Below are 18559 nucleotides of genomic sequence, written 5' to 3' on the forward strand. Positions count from 1 at the left end.
TAAGCATATTTCATGATAAGAAAAGAGATAGGCATACCTGGGGAATTAGCACATACATAGGTTAGGACTCTTCTATTTAACAAATAATTTTGAAGAGTTAAAAGCCCACCATTTATAATTACAAAAACATCTGTCTTTTTATCCTAAATATTCTTTGAGAGAAGACAGCGTGGTGGATTCCTACACAGTTGACAACAATTAAATAAAAAAGTTAAGAGCTATCAATAATAATGAAAAACATTCAAAAGCCTTTAACGAGGTAACAAGTGTGTTTTCACCTAAAAATTAAATTGCATTTGGACTACTGAATATGAACAAAAGAGTTCATGCCTCTGGCCATGAATGAAAATCACCTTTCAACAAGAGAACAGACATTATTTCTATTCATGGAATTTCAAGACATTGGAACTGGTAATTCACAATTCATAAGATTGTGTTATGATATACCAAAAACATTAAGGACACACAAAAATAGGAAAAAGAAGCAAAGTTAGGGCACCAAATACAAAAATAAATTAATGAAAATAATTCCAACATGAAAAATAACTTACCCCCCTAGAATCTCGGAAGAGTATAGCAGCATGATGAGGGTCAAGTGTTGAGTGATCAAGAGAGATTGCTCGATGTGAAACTAGGGATCCTGAGCCAATCCCTGATGTTCCAAGTGACAGTCTTCTTCTTTCTGGGTCAAGGGAGGCCCGCCTCGATGCAGCACCTAAGTGATTAGAAAAAATTAAATCAGGTAAAATTAGATGCAATGCTCAATTACACTCAAGACAAAATCCTTTTGTGGCCTAGAATGGGTCACATAAACTTTGCTGAGTTCATATACAGGTGTTAGCTATGGCACAATAAGTATAAATTGCATTAAAAATATTGTTGATAGTCTTCTTACAATGTTATGTTCTTATGGCAAATCAATTTGTCAGCAATAATTTCTAAGATAATTCACATTCTTAATTCTTAACAAAGCTTAAAAAGGCAACATGCAGGAAATGTCAAGCTCATTTTTATTTTATCCAAAAATATTTGAAAAAATAACTTTATTGGGCTGAAAATCAGTTCAAATGAGATACATTTGATTCAAAAGAGAAAAAAGGTACTTACTCTTAGCAAAAAAAATTATGATTAACTATTTAATTTTAATTTCATTTAAAATTTTCAACCTGATAAACACAAAAGCATAGTGCTAAAGTAGAAGTGCTGATAGTGCAAATTAGAAGATTAGTTATCTTTTCATATACAGAAATTTGACAATTATTTGAAACTAAAAACTCAACTGACTTAATGATATAATTTATTGAATTAATCTAAACCACTGTGACTCAGCAAATAATGCCACCTTATACAAACAATATATAACTGACACGTGGTATGTACGACAAATATGGATGGCAACAATTAAATGGGTTTATAAATGGTTAATGGTAAGAAGGTATATATGAAGAACAGTACCCATCATATATTACCGTTGGTGCTATATTAATTTTACAGAGATCTACAATTAAAAAATATGAACTCCAAATAATCGTATATTCTGCCGAGTCAGAAATAACTTCATATTCTAGAAAGATTCAGTATTCCAGAAAAAAATTTAATTACAATTAAGTTCCAATAAATACATGCTTATAACTGTTATTGTGGGTTAGATTTCGTGGTGTGGGAAGAGTACTCATAAGGTCTTAAATGGTTTTGACCTCTTAGCCTCTCAAACACAACTCCAACACTCACTTTCCCATTAGTGTGGCCTGTTACAGCTGTGTAGCAAACTGCCATAAGATTGGATAACCAACCCTAGTGGAGTGGCAAGTCGATGGACCATTGAGTGACTAGGAGGCTGCTAAGGGCCATAATTTGCTGATATACTGGAGGGGGTCCTGGCAGCTTAGTGTCATTAGGGTACGAAGATATTTGTAGGTGGCTATAGTAGATCCCCTGAGGGGGCCTACTGCGGCACTAGTGGCCATGGTTGAATTGACTACTGCCCTTAATGGGGTAAGGGCTAGATTGGGGCAACCAGCCAGAGAACCTTTTTGTCAAAATATTGATCATCCAAATAGTGTGTTGAGTAAAATATGGCTAGGTCATGCACAAGAATCAATGTGTAGGGTCAACAAGGGGTAGCAGGTGCAAGAAAACAATGACATGATACGTAATACCAACATTACTCTTGTTCCTACTTTAAATCCTCTCCCTGACTCCGAAACATTTCCCTTGACTTCCTGTTCCTCTATCCCAATTGTACACTCTCATAATCCAATTCAAACATGGGGTCCATGCGAATTGCCTTCTCAAAAATACTGACATTCATTACTGAATCTGCCTCTACCTCTATAGTGCAAAATGGAGCATTGTATCTCTTTTCTCACCATATGTCTTTTTCATACCCACTCCTCCTGTCCCTTGCTTACTCCAAATCCCACAGTATGTGCTTCCACAATTGTTTTTCAATATCCACTCTTGGAACTCCCTGAATCTATCACTAGTAATGGATTTATAACTCACAAGATGGTGCTTATTTGTGCATCCAGTATTTGAATTCTAAAGCTGAGCATCAATATCTAAATAGCCTCCCTACTTTAATTCTCCCTCTTCCCAAATCTTCCCTTACTCTTCCTCATCCCTTAAACAGCACTTCTCTTACTAGGAAAGGTAGTCGGAGGAGGAACAATTTCTGGAACGTTTTCAAACTAATAATTAGGGTGCCCTGTTTTTGCTGTTTACCTTCAGGTGAGTTGCCACATTTAAATATAGCTCTGATATGTATTTTTGCACTTAATATCATACATATGTAGCAAAATAGGATGTTTGTATTCAGTTATATAAATCAGAACAAAATAAGAGCATTCCTGCAAAACTAGATGAAAAAGATGTATACCTATAAATGATGCATTTTTGTTTGTTTATGCAAACTACCACATAATACGAATGCCTCCATTAATTACAGAAAAAGTAAAAAACCAGATTTATTGTATCATATTTAGACCCCATCAAGTGGTACCGAACTTAAAACAACTACAACTTGAAAAAATGCAAATTAAATGGAAGATGAAATGTAGGACATCACCTCCAAAAGAATTTCACCCTGCTCAACCCACTACAATTATTAAATCAGCTCGATACCTAAAATGGGGTCAAATGCCACGAGCAAGACAGAAAGAACGTATCGATTGTGGTAGAAGCGATGTAAAGTCTTTCGGAATGGAGTATCACCGCCCTGCTGGCGACGACTTCTTGAGCACGTGGGCCAGCGGTAGGGGTATGAGAGTGGGGAGAGGGGTGGTAGGAGGGTATTTTGGGGGGAGGCGGGATAGGGAGGAAATGGATGAAAGCGAAGTTACAGGGGTTGGCTGAGTGGGGGGGAGGGAACAGACTCATCATCCATTTAATGGATGAAAGAGACGGACCCATTAATTCATTCACGCAAGACACGGAGACGATAGAGGAAACCGAGAGAATCCCGAGGTGGGACTTTCGGCCCAGTGCTTCTTCGCCTTTATATTTCTCCCACCTCTCCTCCTCGCTGTTCGGTGTGCCATCTATTCCAATGCGATTCAAAGGGGAACGCCATCACCGTTAGACCCCTCAAGGAAAATCACTTTTGCATGCGAGTCTGATACTCCCTTAGTTTTCGAATGCGCGCATAAAATTAGACTGGACTGATTTTTGCTTTATACGTGCAATATTTAAAAGGAATTCTTCTCACGTCCAACACTACGTTTCGAGGGGAAGTCAAACTGCGTCGAAGCAATGCTCACGTACATGTGAACCTTAGGTCGTTAAAATAAGGAAGACATACGTAAACATTCTTCAACCAGTCTCAACATCCAACACTTTTTACTCGTTCAATTCTTAGTGGCATCTGATGGCATGATTGACATTTTTGTCAATTTTTTTCCTGAAGAGCTACGAGGAGAAATAATTCCTCTTTCTTTGGAATTAAGCATTTACATATAGCCCTCCTCGTCAGCAGCGAAAGAAATTTAAATTAAGGAGAGTCAATGCCAGAGGTTCTCTAAGTAGTCATTGGCTCAACTATCGGTTCCGACTGACGGACATCTTTAAATAATCACAGTCCCATGTTAATTTAATCTTCAATCCTTTCATTTTATTTTGTCGTGATCAGGGAGAATACAGACAAAAAACATGCATTGAAATGATATCGTGGGAATGGAAAAAGGAAGGTGACATTATTAAAACAGACCGTATAGCAATGTGCATCCGCGGTGCATACTACCGAAAGTCTAATGTAATCAACGCGGGTCCCCCTCGGGCGCCAAAAGTAGGGAAATAAAACATCCACGCAGGCGCCCGCGGTAAAGGGGACTCCTCGCGTGTGAGCACGTAATTCTGATATGGCAACACGCGGAATAGAACTGTCTGCGCCTGCGCGAGGGGTTCAGCGTGTGGACGTGCCTTGTGGGGGCCGGGGAGGAAGGAAGCCACTCCGTGCTCTTCACCAAGAAGGGGGACGAGACGAGAATGCACCTCTATATATATGCAAAACACACACGGGGCCACGAGCTGAGGTACTGCTTCCAAGCGGCTAAAAATCCCGACTTCTCTCATCAGGACGAACCCTGCCGAACTCCAACCTCCCCTACCCCTGCCAACTCCTTTCCCTTCCCTACAAATATCGACCACGCTGCGGCCGCATGGAGAGGTCGAACTGAAGGGTGTGGGTCGGAAGTAAAGCGGGGCTGAGGGGAGAGAGAAAAGGGGTTTGGAGGGACAACGCCCCCGAAAACGCGTAGTGCATCTTCCGGATCGCGCATTCTTGCGATCCCCTGACAGAACAATTCTCCCATTGCGACGCGCGCTTGGGTCCCTGCGGCTCCCTTGTTCCGTCATTGACCTTATATTCCTCGTGGCGTCATCGTTCTCTCACAGTCATCGCTAACCCACTATCACAAAATGAAATCAAGCACGTATGCATCTGGCTAAAAGAGCCCGTAAACCACTCTAAAGGGCTTGAGGATGGGGGTGTGTTAATGCACCAAAGATGGCATGTAGATAGCCATTTAGAAAAGAAAAAATAAGACGATGTAAAAAAAATATATATGCGACCTTTTCGCTTGAAGCTCAAACCAGAAAAAATTCAAACCAACAATTTCGCATTGTTCGAACATTTTCTGGATTGCTTTATTGTGTATTGCGTGAGTATTCCCCACATGAAAGGAACATCGAGCTAAATATCCAAACATCTGTTAAAGCACTGAACGACATCCATTACAGAAATGAAATAAACTCATAAATAAAGATTTGGGGGGAATGAAATATTTTAAATACAAACCAATCCTTTTATATTTTAGCCGAATGAGGGGCGATTCTCTTGAATATTTGACTGCTCATCTTCCAATGTAAATAATCAATAGCTGACGCGAGTAGGAACACAAAAGAGTGAGCGATCCTTGAGGAGCAGCATTTAAATTATTGAGTTTTATCCTGGCAGCAAGATTTAATCCTAATGGCCAGAGTCATAGCCTTCCATTCCGCCAAGTATTACTCCAAGCCATCAATCACGATTGTGTCTTTGATTTAACTATTTACTCCAAACGTAACGCCAGAAACTTGGCAATCTTGTGCAGCTTACGGGTATGATTCAGCCCACTTACTTTCGTCCTTCCTACATAATTCCTTTCCTTCCATTTTCGCGAGAAGCTACGAGAAATTTATGTCAAGGTGATTATCTCTTAGAAATTCGGTTATATTTAAAATATATGGGGTGTTAAATAACCTATTGCCACAAATGATGATGCTGTTAAAACCGGAAACTAGTTTATCCTAACTCACGGTAAGTGAATATTTTCCCGGCGTGCTGAAATGCTGAAATCTGCATCGCGCCCATCGATATTTTTGGAAGTACTGTTGTGGTCTGCGGCAAAATTGAGGAAACATAATCGTAAAATCCGTATCGACTTCCTAATCTCCCATTTACGATTTCTTTTAGCTTTGAGAATTGAAGATAAGACACAATTAGAAATGGAAACAAAGTGTGAAACGGTAATCTGCAACAAAATTAAACGAAGAACATGCATTACCAAGATGAAACGAATTAATTATTCATTTATTAATTAACAGATAGGTAATAACATTTGTTGTCTCCGGCATAAATTTATGGAATTTACATTACATATTGAAATGCAAAGAAATTATCGCGTACGAGTGAGACTCGGTCGTCTCATTCATGCCAAATATTCCATGGAACACGCAAAATGGGAATAGCATAGTGGCTTTTTCATTGCTAAATGGTGTGGCATCAGTCTAGGATTCCAGCTAGCAATCCTAACTACGATAATGAAAAACCTATCGTTGGCCCAGTTTCCAAAAGAAAGGGTTAACATCCTCTGCACTCGATTACGTGACTGACCTTAATCCGGTCTTCACTAAGCGCTTTGGAGGCCAGAAAAATCGACAACCATGGCGACTCAATCTACGCCGCCAACGTCTTGAAGGACAAAGGAAAAGGAAGAGAAAAATGCCACCATGCCACCACGTGAGTCTTGAAAGTATGAATAAGGTAAGAACGGGATCTCAAGTTTCGCTCTTCAGGAATAAAGTAAATTCGTTTCAGGACAACATTCATGAAAATACGAATTGAAATAAGGTAACTTTCATAACTCCTCAATATTTTTGGATGACATAATTTGACGCTTTTACGAATGATACGATAATAAAATATAAAACATTATATGGTTTCGAAACTTCACGGGATATGATCGATTCGAGGCAAATAATAATGCACTATTCCACTGTTAATACAATGTATTTCGACCCACGATTCGACGTTACTCCATCTTCAGGTCGATAACCTGAAGATGACGAAGTAACGTCCACACTTGGGTCGAAATATATTCATCATCAGTAGAAGAGTGCATTATTATTTGCTACGAATCGATCACAACATCTCGCCTGCACCCACAAAATTGTTACTCAAATGATATTTTCAAGATGCTGTCACCCAATTATATGGCTAAATGCCATTCAGAGCTGTCTAAATATTGTTGGCTTTTAGTTTGTATGCGCAGAGTAAAAAATATAATAATGATCTTAGACTTAGCATTATCGGGCAATACATTTGACTTTTCGCCCAAAAACACGAAATTCGTTAACTTTTCGCTACTTATACATGAAAAAAATTTAATTTTTTGACATAACTAAAAAAAAACGTTCTCAATATGGAGCTTCACAAAACTAATTACTAATCTTTTAAGTAGACCTTTCTTAACACTTAAACTATTTCTTTCTTTACCCTTGAAAAATCACATCATTGAAGAAATACACAATTTCGTGCAAATTAATTTTACACAGATCCTTCTGCACTGAGTTAGCCACGTGTGTCGGTGACATTTATGCACGCACCCGTATACTACGTAACAAAATAATTAATACAAATTTCATAACAGAAAATTTAGCATTTCCTTATAACTTCGAGTAAAACGACTAGATGGCATCTGACCTGTATTCGCTATTCCGACGGTGAATCTATTTTAACAAATGACAACACATACGATCGACACGTGGAATTCCGGTATTGAAGGCCGCCTGCTCGAATGATTAATTGAAATAGAGATCTTGACTGTCTCCTGGATATTTCAAGACGCTATTGCATTTTATTTAACGATTTCCGAATAATGATCGCAAATTGGGAGATAGCAATGGTGCTGGTGTAAAGGTTAGATTGCATAAGAAGAATTTACAGTAATCCCTTCCTGGTCACGCTAGAAATTCAATCCTTGCAGTTAAATTAACGGCGAACATTATCATTATTATTGGGAGAAATACCAAAACGTTTATCGGAAATCAGACCAAAAATACAGCGAGGGAAGGAAGGAATTTACAGACCCCAAACTTATCCCTTTCCTCCCACGTAAATGTAAGCGTTCTCTATTCCTCGATTTCTATAGATATGACTAAGTTTTTCGTACACTACAGGCACATTCAAGATGAATAAGAATACAACTGATATAGTTACCCCATTATAGTTCCTGTACTTCGTTAAAAAATTAAACTTTCCACATGAATGGCAATGAGCTGAATATGTAAATGCGAATTGCATACATTCACCATTAGAACCATTCCATAAATTATTGCTGGGGAGAGCAAAAAAGACTTCTGGGATAGAAATACCAGTTACTGGTACCAGTTGCATATTCGCTTAAATTACCCTTTCTACATTTCCTTTTCTGGTTGAAATGTGGATGAAAAAGAGTCAAATATTTTTAATCTACTGTTTCAGGCTTCACTTCCTGGAAGTTTTATTTGTATATGTCTGTAGTTTGGGGCCGTTAGCTAAACACGCAGCCAAGTGAAAAGAGTAAGTCATGCCAAGGTTCCAATTAACACTGTTGCGTACAATAAAAAACAAAAGCCTACAAAACAAGACTGTTGCATTTATAGAGGTACTGGCTTGCGAAGGTGAACTGCTCCGCTCCGCAATTCCGGCTAGAAAAATATTTTAAGCGGGGATACAATGTTTATGCCTCAAGCATGTTAGCAATCTTCAACCTCCAGAAGCACATTAAATATTGGAATGCCAGGCTAGATGCTTCAACCACCCTTCTTCACAAACTGTTAACAATACCAATATCTACATCAATATTTAAAGATAGAAAATATTTCAGAAGCTTACGCCAAAAACAGTGATCACCTCAATTTAAAGTTGCTTTAATGTAAAACTAATGTTAGGCCACAAAAGCACATGGTTTTCATTGAAGTTTCTAGGAAACTCAAAGGGTAGCTACATCTTACATGAATCCCTCGGATTGGCACAGCCATTACTGGCTACATGGCATAACGGCCATCATTGGTAACAACCAAATCAACATTGCTCGAAAAGCTTGAAACAGTAGTAGTAGTAGTTATTACGGGAAGAAACCGACAGCCCAAGTCAATTGAGTCCTTGAAACAGACCCTGAAAATAAAATAGTTTTACCAAAGCCCGAGTCGTTAAATGATAGAATGATATCTCGTAAGTGTTCTAGCATTAATAGAACGATTTAAGGTGAAGTGGTAGTGTATCACCACATATTTCATCCACTATAGGCAGTTGATTTGATTTCTATGATATATTCGAGAATAGACTAGTAAAAGCATTGTTTTCCAACTAAGAACTGAACAGATTTTGCCATTTTGACTGCCAGCCACTCGATCTTCTGGAAAAGTTATTTTTTAAATAAATGAATGCTGGCAATACAAGAATAAATCAGTGAAATTCCAATCGATATTCGTTGTCTACAAAGGGAAATAATGAAATTTTGAGTTTTTACGTTAACTAACAAAAGTAACATGTTGTCAAACATTTTCTAATGCGAACTGAAATTGCTCATTAATTTTATGAATACGCAAAATCCACCAAAATCTTAGTTCGAAAATTGTGGTGATCGTCCTCGCATGCAATATCCTGAAAAACGTGAAACCTCGTGCCTTGTCGTCAAAAACCTCACCGCAGGCAAAATCCGAAATAAGAGTCAAAAGGCACTAGTAATGCCAATATTTGCAGGGTTCGTCCGGAAAATAAGTGTACTGAGCTCAGGGAAAAAAAAATTATTACACTTTTACATATCTTAAGCTAATATTCCTCAAAATAGGACCCTTGTGAGTCGATACACTTGTTCCAGCGGCGTTCCCATTCCTGGAACGCTCCCGCGAAGGCATCATCGGGAACCTCTCGAAGACACGTCGTCACGGCCTTTTTGACGGCGTCCTAAGTCCCGTATCGCGTTCCTTTCAAACTCCTCTTTATCTTCGGGAACAACAACGTTCTCTAAAAAATGTGGATCGTTTTTGCAGTGATCCGCAAGTTGTGTCGCGATTTCTAAACGATTGAGTCTTTGATCATCACTGAGCACTTTCGGCACCAACTTTGCACAAATTTTTCGCATCTGTAATTGCTCCCTAATAATCTCGTGCACTATTGTTTTTGGCACATTACACTGCTCTGCTATCATCCGAACACTAAGACGACGATCAGAGTTCAGTACATCGCGAACTTTTCGCACATTTTCGTCGGTGAGTGTCGTTGATGGGCGTCCAGGCCGTGGTTCGTCGTCGACCTCTTCTCTGCCCTCCACGAACATCTTGTGCCACCGAAAGATCATGTTTCTGGACATGGCTGACTCCCCGTAAGCCTGGTTAATCATACCGACAGTTTCGGTAGACGATTTCCCAAGCTTTACCGCAAATTTGATGGAATAACGCTGCTCCAAAAACTTCGGCATCGCGTTCCGTGACGTGGGTCGAGCGTGGAGGTTCGCGTTAACAGAGCTCCTCACTACACCACAGCTCAGAGCCGACTGCCTTTTTCAGCGTCGCTTGCCAACATACCCCCCTCCAATCGCAGCCCGTCAGAGCGGTGCTGGGCGCGCCTGGAGCGGCGCGCCCAGCCCAGGAGTCAGTACACTTATTTTCCGGACGAACCCTGTATTACTTTTCAGGCCGAGAAAAGCCTAATGATTGGGGAAGTTTGGGACCTATTTTATTGGGTTTAAATAAAAGTTTTCTGGCATTAGTTCTTAATTTGTACGTACGTATTCCAATAAATTTAAATGTACGATGTAAAACAGATAGGAACAATTCACTCTCCCAAAAGCTGCTCCTCACTAAATGTTTCAGGTTTATTGCTTCCAAACTACGAAAGCACAATGATAACAGACCATCAGAGAGAGCACATGCTCACTATCTCTGTCAATTCTTATCGAAGAAATGATATTGAATATGAACTTTAGTTACAACAATACCGAGCAAATAATGAAAGCGGTGAGTACACAGCGCCCTCCTTTTTAAGATATCTCAATTAATATATGATTAGTGATGGTCTGAATCAACTTCGTATAATCTCATGTTCGATGAAATAAATACTTCAAATTTCACAGATCACTTAATGATGTCAACTGTTCGACAAAACCGGTCGTTTTAATTTATATTTAAAATATGTGTTCGACCACGGTAGGGTCATGTTTGAGTAAAATTATTCTGGTGTGTATTCACCTTTCCACACACCCTGGCGGTGGATTGCAGGGTATATATAAATAAATATGTGAAATCTAGCAAGCTTTTTAATTTATTCTATCCACGATTTTGTAAAAACAACATTTAATGAGGAAGTTCAGATTCCAAACAGCACCTTAAAAAATGAACGATTAAACTTAATTCTCCATGCATTTAGTATGCAAAGCGTTAGTTTTCACGTAAGATACACCAATAATTTTGTGATTCACGGGATATTTCGAGAGAAGGGGTGATAGGATGAGATTATTAAGAATAAACTATTTTAGGCGATTGCCTGAATTAAATACATCAAATGCGTCATATGGATTCGGTCCAGGTTTATTAATCAATACAACAAATAAATTATACCAAGAGCATTCAGTGATTTCAATATTTTCTCTTTTTAGCACATCCACGATTGATGAAACCCGTGCATATTTTTCATTTCTGCATTGCTCTAAACATGCTATTTCTGCATAGTTTTGAATTGTTTGTGCTCCAATGATTATAAGTTAGGGTTTCATAACTAAGATTTTAAGACACGTTTTTATAGTACTTAAAGTGAACGTTTTAGATAGCTTAATGAATGCAAAACCAAAATGAAATCCCAAGTTTGTTTGCCACATTCTACTTGACAAATATACGTCGGAATTATCAAAATATGCCAGTAAATCTGTTAAATTACTCATAATGCAATCAAATTAGCCCATCGCCTTGTAATTTTATCTCGACGAGGTAACAAGAAAGAAGTGGACGGGACGGAGAAAGCTGCAGGCTGAAATGACTGAAAAAAATGTCCCGGCGACTTGATTGTGCACGTAAGATGAAGGAGGCAACGATGGACAAGGCATAAATGGATACCAAAGAGAACTCGTAGATCACAGGGAGCTCTGGTTCGTTCAACTTCAAAGTTCTCCGCGACAAATGCACGACAGCATCTAAAACACTGATCGAAATATAAACTAGGACGAGCATGAAACTCGTGAAAAGTGGCTTGGGGAGGTAGCTGACTTCTGGAACGCTTGCCAACCTAGTCTTCGTTACATCGACCTATGCCAGAGCAAATATATTTTACTCCCTATCCTGTAAATAATGATACTCGAGGTTAAAATTAAGGGCATGGCAAAGCATTTAATGATAGTGACAGCTAACTGCGGTAGTTACATTTCATACGCAGTATTTTCCTCTAACATGATGATAAGAAAAAGGTCTTACATTGTACGTCATTTAACATTTGCCATATTTTAAGACGAATAACGAGTAAACGATTTATAAATTATTATTACTCCACGACTACTTTGGATTGGAATGTAAGGCATCGGAAATTATACACAAATAAAGTCTCATTAATATCAGTACATTTGGTCAGCTTTCTCCAGGTATCGAGACACTCAATGTAACCTCTACTTCCTTTTTCGATCCCGGCTTGAGACTTATGCCAACTTGGGGATTCCCTCAGCCACAAAAAGATGTGTCAACGCGTATTCTAAAAATATAAGACAGCCAGTATTAGAGCTCGGTCAAGTCGACCCCTTTCCAAAACTCAAAAGCAGCCGCGGATTTCGTTGGAAGCAGTGAGTCTTTCCACAGTATGCTGAATAGTGCGGGGAGACGAGATTTAATTAAAGCGCTTTGTACATCAAATAGAAGCCGTCAACCATCGCAGCACTTTTGGATTCGCCCCTCCAAGATGAACAAGCTCTTTGAAAGTGTTACCTGAGAGACAGGTTATCAGACCGGCATTTGAACGTTTGCTCAATAGTCTCCTCAGGTCACTTTCAAAAACCATCATTTCATTTACCAAGCAGGAACGCGAAGATCACCGCCAAATGTTGAAAATTTAAACGAAGTTTGGAAGAAAACAGACTTTCAGCATACGAGTCTGACGATATCTCTTGCAATGGCTCCTGCCAGGGGCGTAAATGGAAACTTACAAAAGATAAGAGGCATGATGAGGCGGCTATTTAGCTCGATCTAATTACAAGGGTTTATTAATAAAATTTGATTCACAATTATCGCAATTTTATTTTTACGCAAAGTGCAACTTTTTGTGAGCATTCGTTTCAGCATTGTTAGGTTATAACCTAAGCAGTATGACGGCGCTCTCGGCATTTGTTCGCTCAGAAAATTATCCCTCGATCATTGCCTCCGAGGATATGTCTTAACATTGATGTAAAATTACGGTCACAGTGGTTAATCAAATTTTAACATCTTGGGTGCATCATGTATACACTCCGAACAATTCACGTCAATCCTGCATTCAGGACAATGTTACACCGTGTTCACTAGTTGTACCGCTCGAAGACCGATCTAAAGAATATGAGGCCATTTATCATGAATATGGAGAGCGGATTATGCGCAGCTGGAGCCGGCGTATTTTCATTTAACTCAGAAAAGTACGGGTATTATGCATGCATGCGAGAGTACGTACAACATTGTATCACTCTACATGATCATCTGCATTATCTTCTGAGATTAATTAACGAAACCTACGCGGATTTATTTTCATAAGGCTTGACACTTTTTCAGAATATTTAAACCACAACTAGTTTACCTTCAATCCCTTTTTTTAATATTATACCTTCAATTAAGAAATTTCCGAGATTTAAATACAAAGTCGCATCTGATCTCTGCCAACTTCTTGTAAAGGTGAACAAAAACAATTGAATAAACTACCTAAACAAACACCTCAGTTCTTTTCCAAGGAATGGATGTCACTGATACGCTTCATCCGCTTTTTCATGATATTCCAAATTAGGCAAGGTCAAACTCGCAATAAAAACTTGTCTTCAATTCGAAATTTTTTACCATATAGCCCAGCTCAAGAGCTTTCAGCTTGAACAGTAAAGTAGAACAGTTTTTCGTAGGACGTCTTTCACAGAGAATAGATAAATTATCAATAAGATAAAGTGTTTCGCGAGATGACGAGGAAAGTTTGGTTCACGCCCGAACGCCAGCCTCTTGAGGTCCGATCAATACAGGATATTTTACGGCATTCCACATCCATGGATACCCAAGTTATTGTGGAAACGTTGTAAATATTAGGCAGGTAATAACTTACGAATGCGTAACAGAGCGTTTGAGACGGATTTTCGCAAGGGAATTATACATCGCAACGGCTCCCTTGAGACCTCAAATGAGTTTTCTGAAGATAAATTGTGCTTGCTCATTTTATACGACATGCACGAGTACTAAATTTACTTTAAAACTCATTCGTGCTCGATTGGAGATTTAAATTTTCTGGATTACACGAAGAACCTGTAATTTAAGGGAAAATGTAAATTTTAATTTTTTTTCAGCTAACGGTGTTCCCAGAAAACCGGACATGATAATTTGGAAGGCTCGTCATGCGCATGCAATAAACGGTCTAATCTACATGAAAAAAAGATTATACAATGTTTGAACGCTTCTTTTGACAGGTTTGAGGCCACTGAACCTTCGCGCGAGATGAAATTAGGACCGACTGTATTTCTATGTCGAATGAGAGACCGACAATCGCGGCACTACTCATTTCTGAGACGGACACTACTCGTATAGCTTACATTTCATTACACCGAGAAGGAGTTGTTTTGAGAATGAGCACGGGGTCATTTTCTTGCCGTCAACCAAAGGATATTATGTTCCTGGAAGTTGTACTGACACTTCCAGATCTTCCTCACTTCAAGCGTCAAAAAAAAAAAGAATAACCTAAGATTGTTCCTTGCATTGAGCTCTTTGGTAACTGGAAACGGAAGAAACATAGTGAACCACGAGATGCTACTCGTATAACGATTACTTCACATCATTATAATATTATTTACAATGGATTTCCACAAATAAACGGCTTCCACCACGATCACAACGATAATAAAACATTCGAAACTAAAAACATTTAAGCATTTCGTTACGGACAATCCATTTGTTAACGTGCATTATGTTTCAATTCTTCCAACACCAAACCTTCAGGGTCGAATTTGATAAAAATCACATTTGTTGGCTAGAAAGGGTTGAATAAAACGAGGGATATTAACTGTGACCTCTCTTTAGGGTGCTTGTAGACGCATTTCCAGCTTACTGCAATTAACTTTTGGGACGCTTCTACTCCTGTTTGTGGAATAAAGTTAAGCTTTATTTACGATTCGGACCCACTAGGCTCGCAGTTATGCGTCTTTCATTCGTCGATTCTCGTATTTTCCATCAACCATGCTAACGGCCTCTTTCCGGGTTGAAATCTCGCCAAGCGACACAGCAAATAAGTTTGAATGATCATTCAGACCAGAGTTCTGAAGGGGGACGGCAACCTTATCTAGACTAGTTCCAGAAAATTTACTACCCCATTTCCGACTACGATTCGCATCTGAAATACATATATAGTTGATTTCCTTTTGCTAACAAATGCGTGCTGCTGCCCGTACGAAAGGTACGCAATGGACACGCTCCGATTCGATTGTATTTTATTTTCGTATATTAAAAATGCGATACAAGTTCACGAATCCATACCCACTCAACCTGTTTTCATACTAAAACCTTAGATTCTACGAACTGTGAAATCTCAAACCAAAGAACCACTAGTTTACACGAGAATGAGTGATGTCTGCGGCGATTGCAGTAAAACGCAGTAAATTGCAGTAAAACATGAATAAAGTGAACTAAAAGTTAGAAGTGTGTAAAACCTAACTGCAACATGATTGAAAATAAAGATCATAACAGCAGTAATTTAGAAGCGTGCGTAATCTGTAACTTCAGATAATCCCTTTCGACATGGGATAATCACTTCAAAAGTACTGCCATCATTATTCAATAAAATGTGGGTGAACTCACTCACAGTTCCTAAGATTGAAGAAAATATAATCAGTCCCATTGATGACACTATTAGGTTGCTGATGTAAGGAATTCCTGACAAGTGAGAAAAAAAAGACGAAGCGCGAATGCCTTAACAGGAGAGGCAATCCAATGCAGTTCCAATATGGCGCTAGTGAAAGGAACGAAGGCTATCGAGATGAGACTATAAGTCTCTCTGCAGCTGTTCGAGAAACCGATTTCAGGGCATCTATATGAATTTTTGATGTAATATATGGCAAATGTCAAGAGCACTTCGCCGCAAACCACATACCTCCCGTTGATGTTGCATGCTTTCCTCGATTAGCTGACGCAAGAGGGTAAAGGACCTTCAGCTGTTCCACTATTCCCTATTGTTACGAATGGAGGCCGGTTGAAAATGCTAATCATTGCATCACTGGAAGGGGGGATATATATTACTACAGATAGACATAAAGCCACAATTTGTATACGTACGAATAAACCCAGAACACGATTACCAAGTTTGAGCAATTGCGATGCGATTGCAAATGGATACATCTACAAATTATAAAAATGTTTTGCTTTTTGTTCTAACTCGGACGCATGTTCTCTCGAGAACAGAAACCAAGATACTATTGTTAAAAGCATATTTGAAGAGAAAATATATTATTCTCTTACCTTTTATAAACTTTTATAGAATTGTTCTCAATAATAACAGTAACACTTCAACTATATTCGGCGATACACCACCACAAATAAAGTAACAACAAAGTTTAATCTTACTTGAAACGGCAGTTACATTTCCTTTTAATATGTATGGATTACAAACAGGTTTTCGACTTGTTTATAAAAAGCGCAAGACACAGCATGGATTTCATTAATATTGTTAGCCAACGACATTCATCATTTGAAGCAAGATATATTACTACATTAACAATCACGTCCACTGAATCAACCTCATTTCATCTTCCACCAGTAGCACTAACTTTCATTATTGGCCGTTGCGCACCGGACTGCACGTCTCCTAAGCCGACATAGAGGATGACGGGCATTCATCAATATTTTACTGCTTCTGTCGTTTGCTCCTTCTATAATGCCCATTAGAATGGGAAAGTTCGTCAGACAGGGAGGAAATCTAATGTATGGATGTAAACAGGACGATTGACTACTAAATGAATGGAATGGTAACGTTTATTGATTGATTGAAATGGTTACGATATCTTTCTAAGAGGGATATGCGCAGTAAAGAACATATCCTCTGTTCTTTTCCTTACGCTTTCGGATTAAAAACAAGGAAGATGCGATAAAGAGGTAACATTTCAAGTTGCGCACGCTCTTGAAGATGTTATTAAAGAAAATACAACTAACACTACTGCACAGAGACAACTCGGCACCTGTAAACATCCGCAACTCGAAACAATGATTAGCATTGTGCATGTTTGCTAAGAAAAAATCACTTTTCTAGATATGTTTCATTTAATAAAGTATCTTACAGTACTCAGTCTTTTTTATATCAGATTACTCTTGTATTGGGGGTGTTAAAAAACCTGAGTATGGATTATTTCAGTAACTCGATAATGGAAACTAATTTGTAAAACTTCCCGTGGCCCACCAAACCACCACTACACAACCAAATTTCGAAATTCAACATATAATTTGCCCACTCAAATTTGCAACAACCCTCAAGCACCTTACTCTCCAGAATAATATCTTGTAAGGATAAAAACGACCTTTCAAACAAATTTCAATCCACGAACCATCGGATTACTAATTTCTTCCCCTTTTCAGCGATGTCTCCAGTTATTCAGTGATCGGTTTGAAAGATGGCAAGAAAGGCATACGAAGAGTAAAAAGAATGATTTTCATAGATAAGGTATACATAACATAAACTATGACTTCCCACCGTCCTGCCTTGGGCCGTTTTAAGATTGATTTCTGTTGACACAGGTCGGAGCTTGATACATCGCGAGTAAATATGTCACGAGGGTGCTACATGAACTCGACAGTCACTTCGGGTTTGTTCACTTTTGCTGAAGAATTCCGTACGTTGAAACTATCGCGAACTAAGTTTACGTTCTCTTATGAACTGCATGTGATTACAGCATACCTGCAGAATATACTCAACACCTGATCGCTTCGCTGAAAATGATAGCAACACTAAACGGTGTATTTTCAGAGTCACTTCCTTTGTTTCCAATTGATGTTTATTCTATTATATTTAGCAGTGACTTAGTTTTATCAATGGTGAATAAAGCAATAAAATGTAGTACGTAACGCTATGGCTGGCAATGGAATCACGGTGAAAAGTTTATTTCACATCTTAAAATTTTAGCCATGTAATTTATGGCAGTATGCGAAAAAATATATACTATTTTACTTTTCCGAAGTTCCTTCGCTTTTGCAACGTAGTGCCAAGGTACTAAACAATAGGTGTTTTTTGAGGGATCCACGCTGCTTCCGGGAATTACCGTCGCGTAGGTGTGACTTGAAGACGCCTGGACTGGGGGCGAAACAGTTGTCCATCAACACACCTACGCGATGGTAAGTCCCGGAAGCAGCATCGATCCTTCATCAGATAGACGTCGCGGAAGCCTAAGGATTAATGTGTTTTTTGCAGACCGCAGGAATTGGCGTTTGACACCCTCTAGGAACGAAAACGGGAACTCATAAAAATATACTGGCCTGGAGCAATAGCAGAGATTTTGTGTGCTCTGCTATACTGTCTTGCCATTAACGTCGCTTCATTGTCGGCACCGTAATCTTTTCTTTCAGCTGGTTACCACACGAAGTA

The 18559-nt window shown here is 38.8% G+C and overlaps 1 protein-coding gene across 7 annotated transcripts in view; it reads right to left on the bottom strand.

Annotated features, from left to right (window-relative positions):
* SNF4Agamma (SNF4/AMP-activated protein kinase gamma subunit) overlaps positions 1-18559 on the bottom strand; it is a 426140-nt gene that overhangs the window by 71149 nt on the left and 336432 nt on the right. For all 7 annotated transcript variants that reach the window (XM_071595645.1, XM_071595647.1, XM_071595648.1 and 4 more), the window contains one exon: positions 552-715. In XM_071595645.1, the coding sequence (XP_071451746.1) occupies positions 552-715 (164 nt within the window). The remainder of the gene's footprint in view (positions 1-551; positions 716-18559) is intronic.

The sequence above is a fragment of the Hetaerina americana genome, unplaced genomic scaffold, assembly GCF_022747635.1.
Source record: "Hetaerina americana unplaced genomic scaffold, ioHetAmer1.1.p SCAF_7, whole genome shotgun sequence".
Classification (NCBI taxonomy): Eukaryota; Metazoa; Arthropoda; class Insecta; order Odonata; family Calopterygidae; genus Hetaerina; species Hetaerina americana.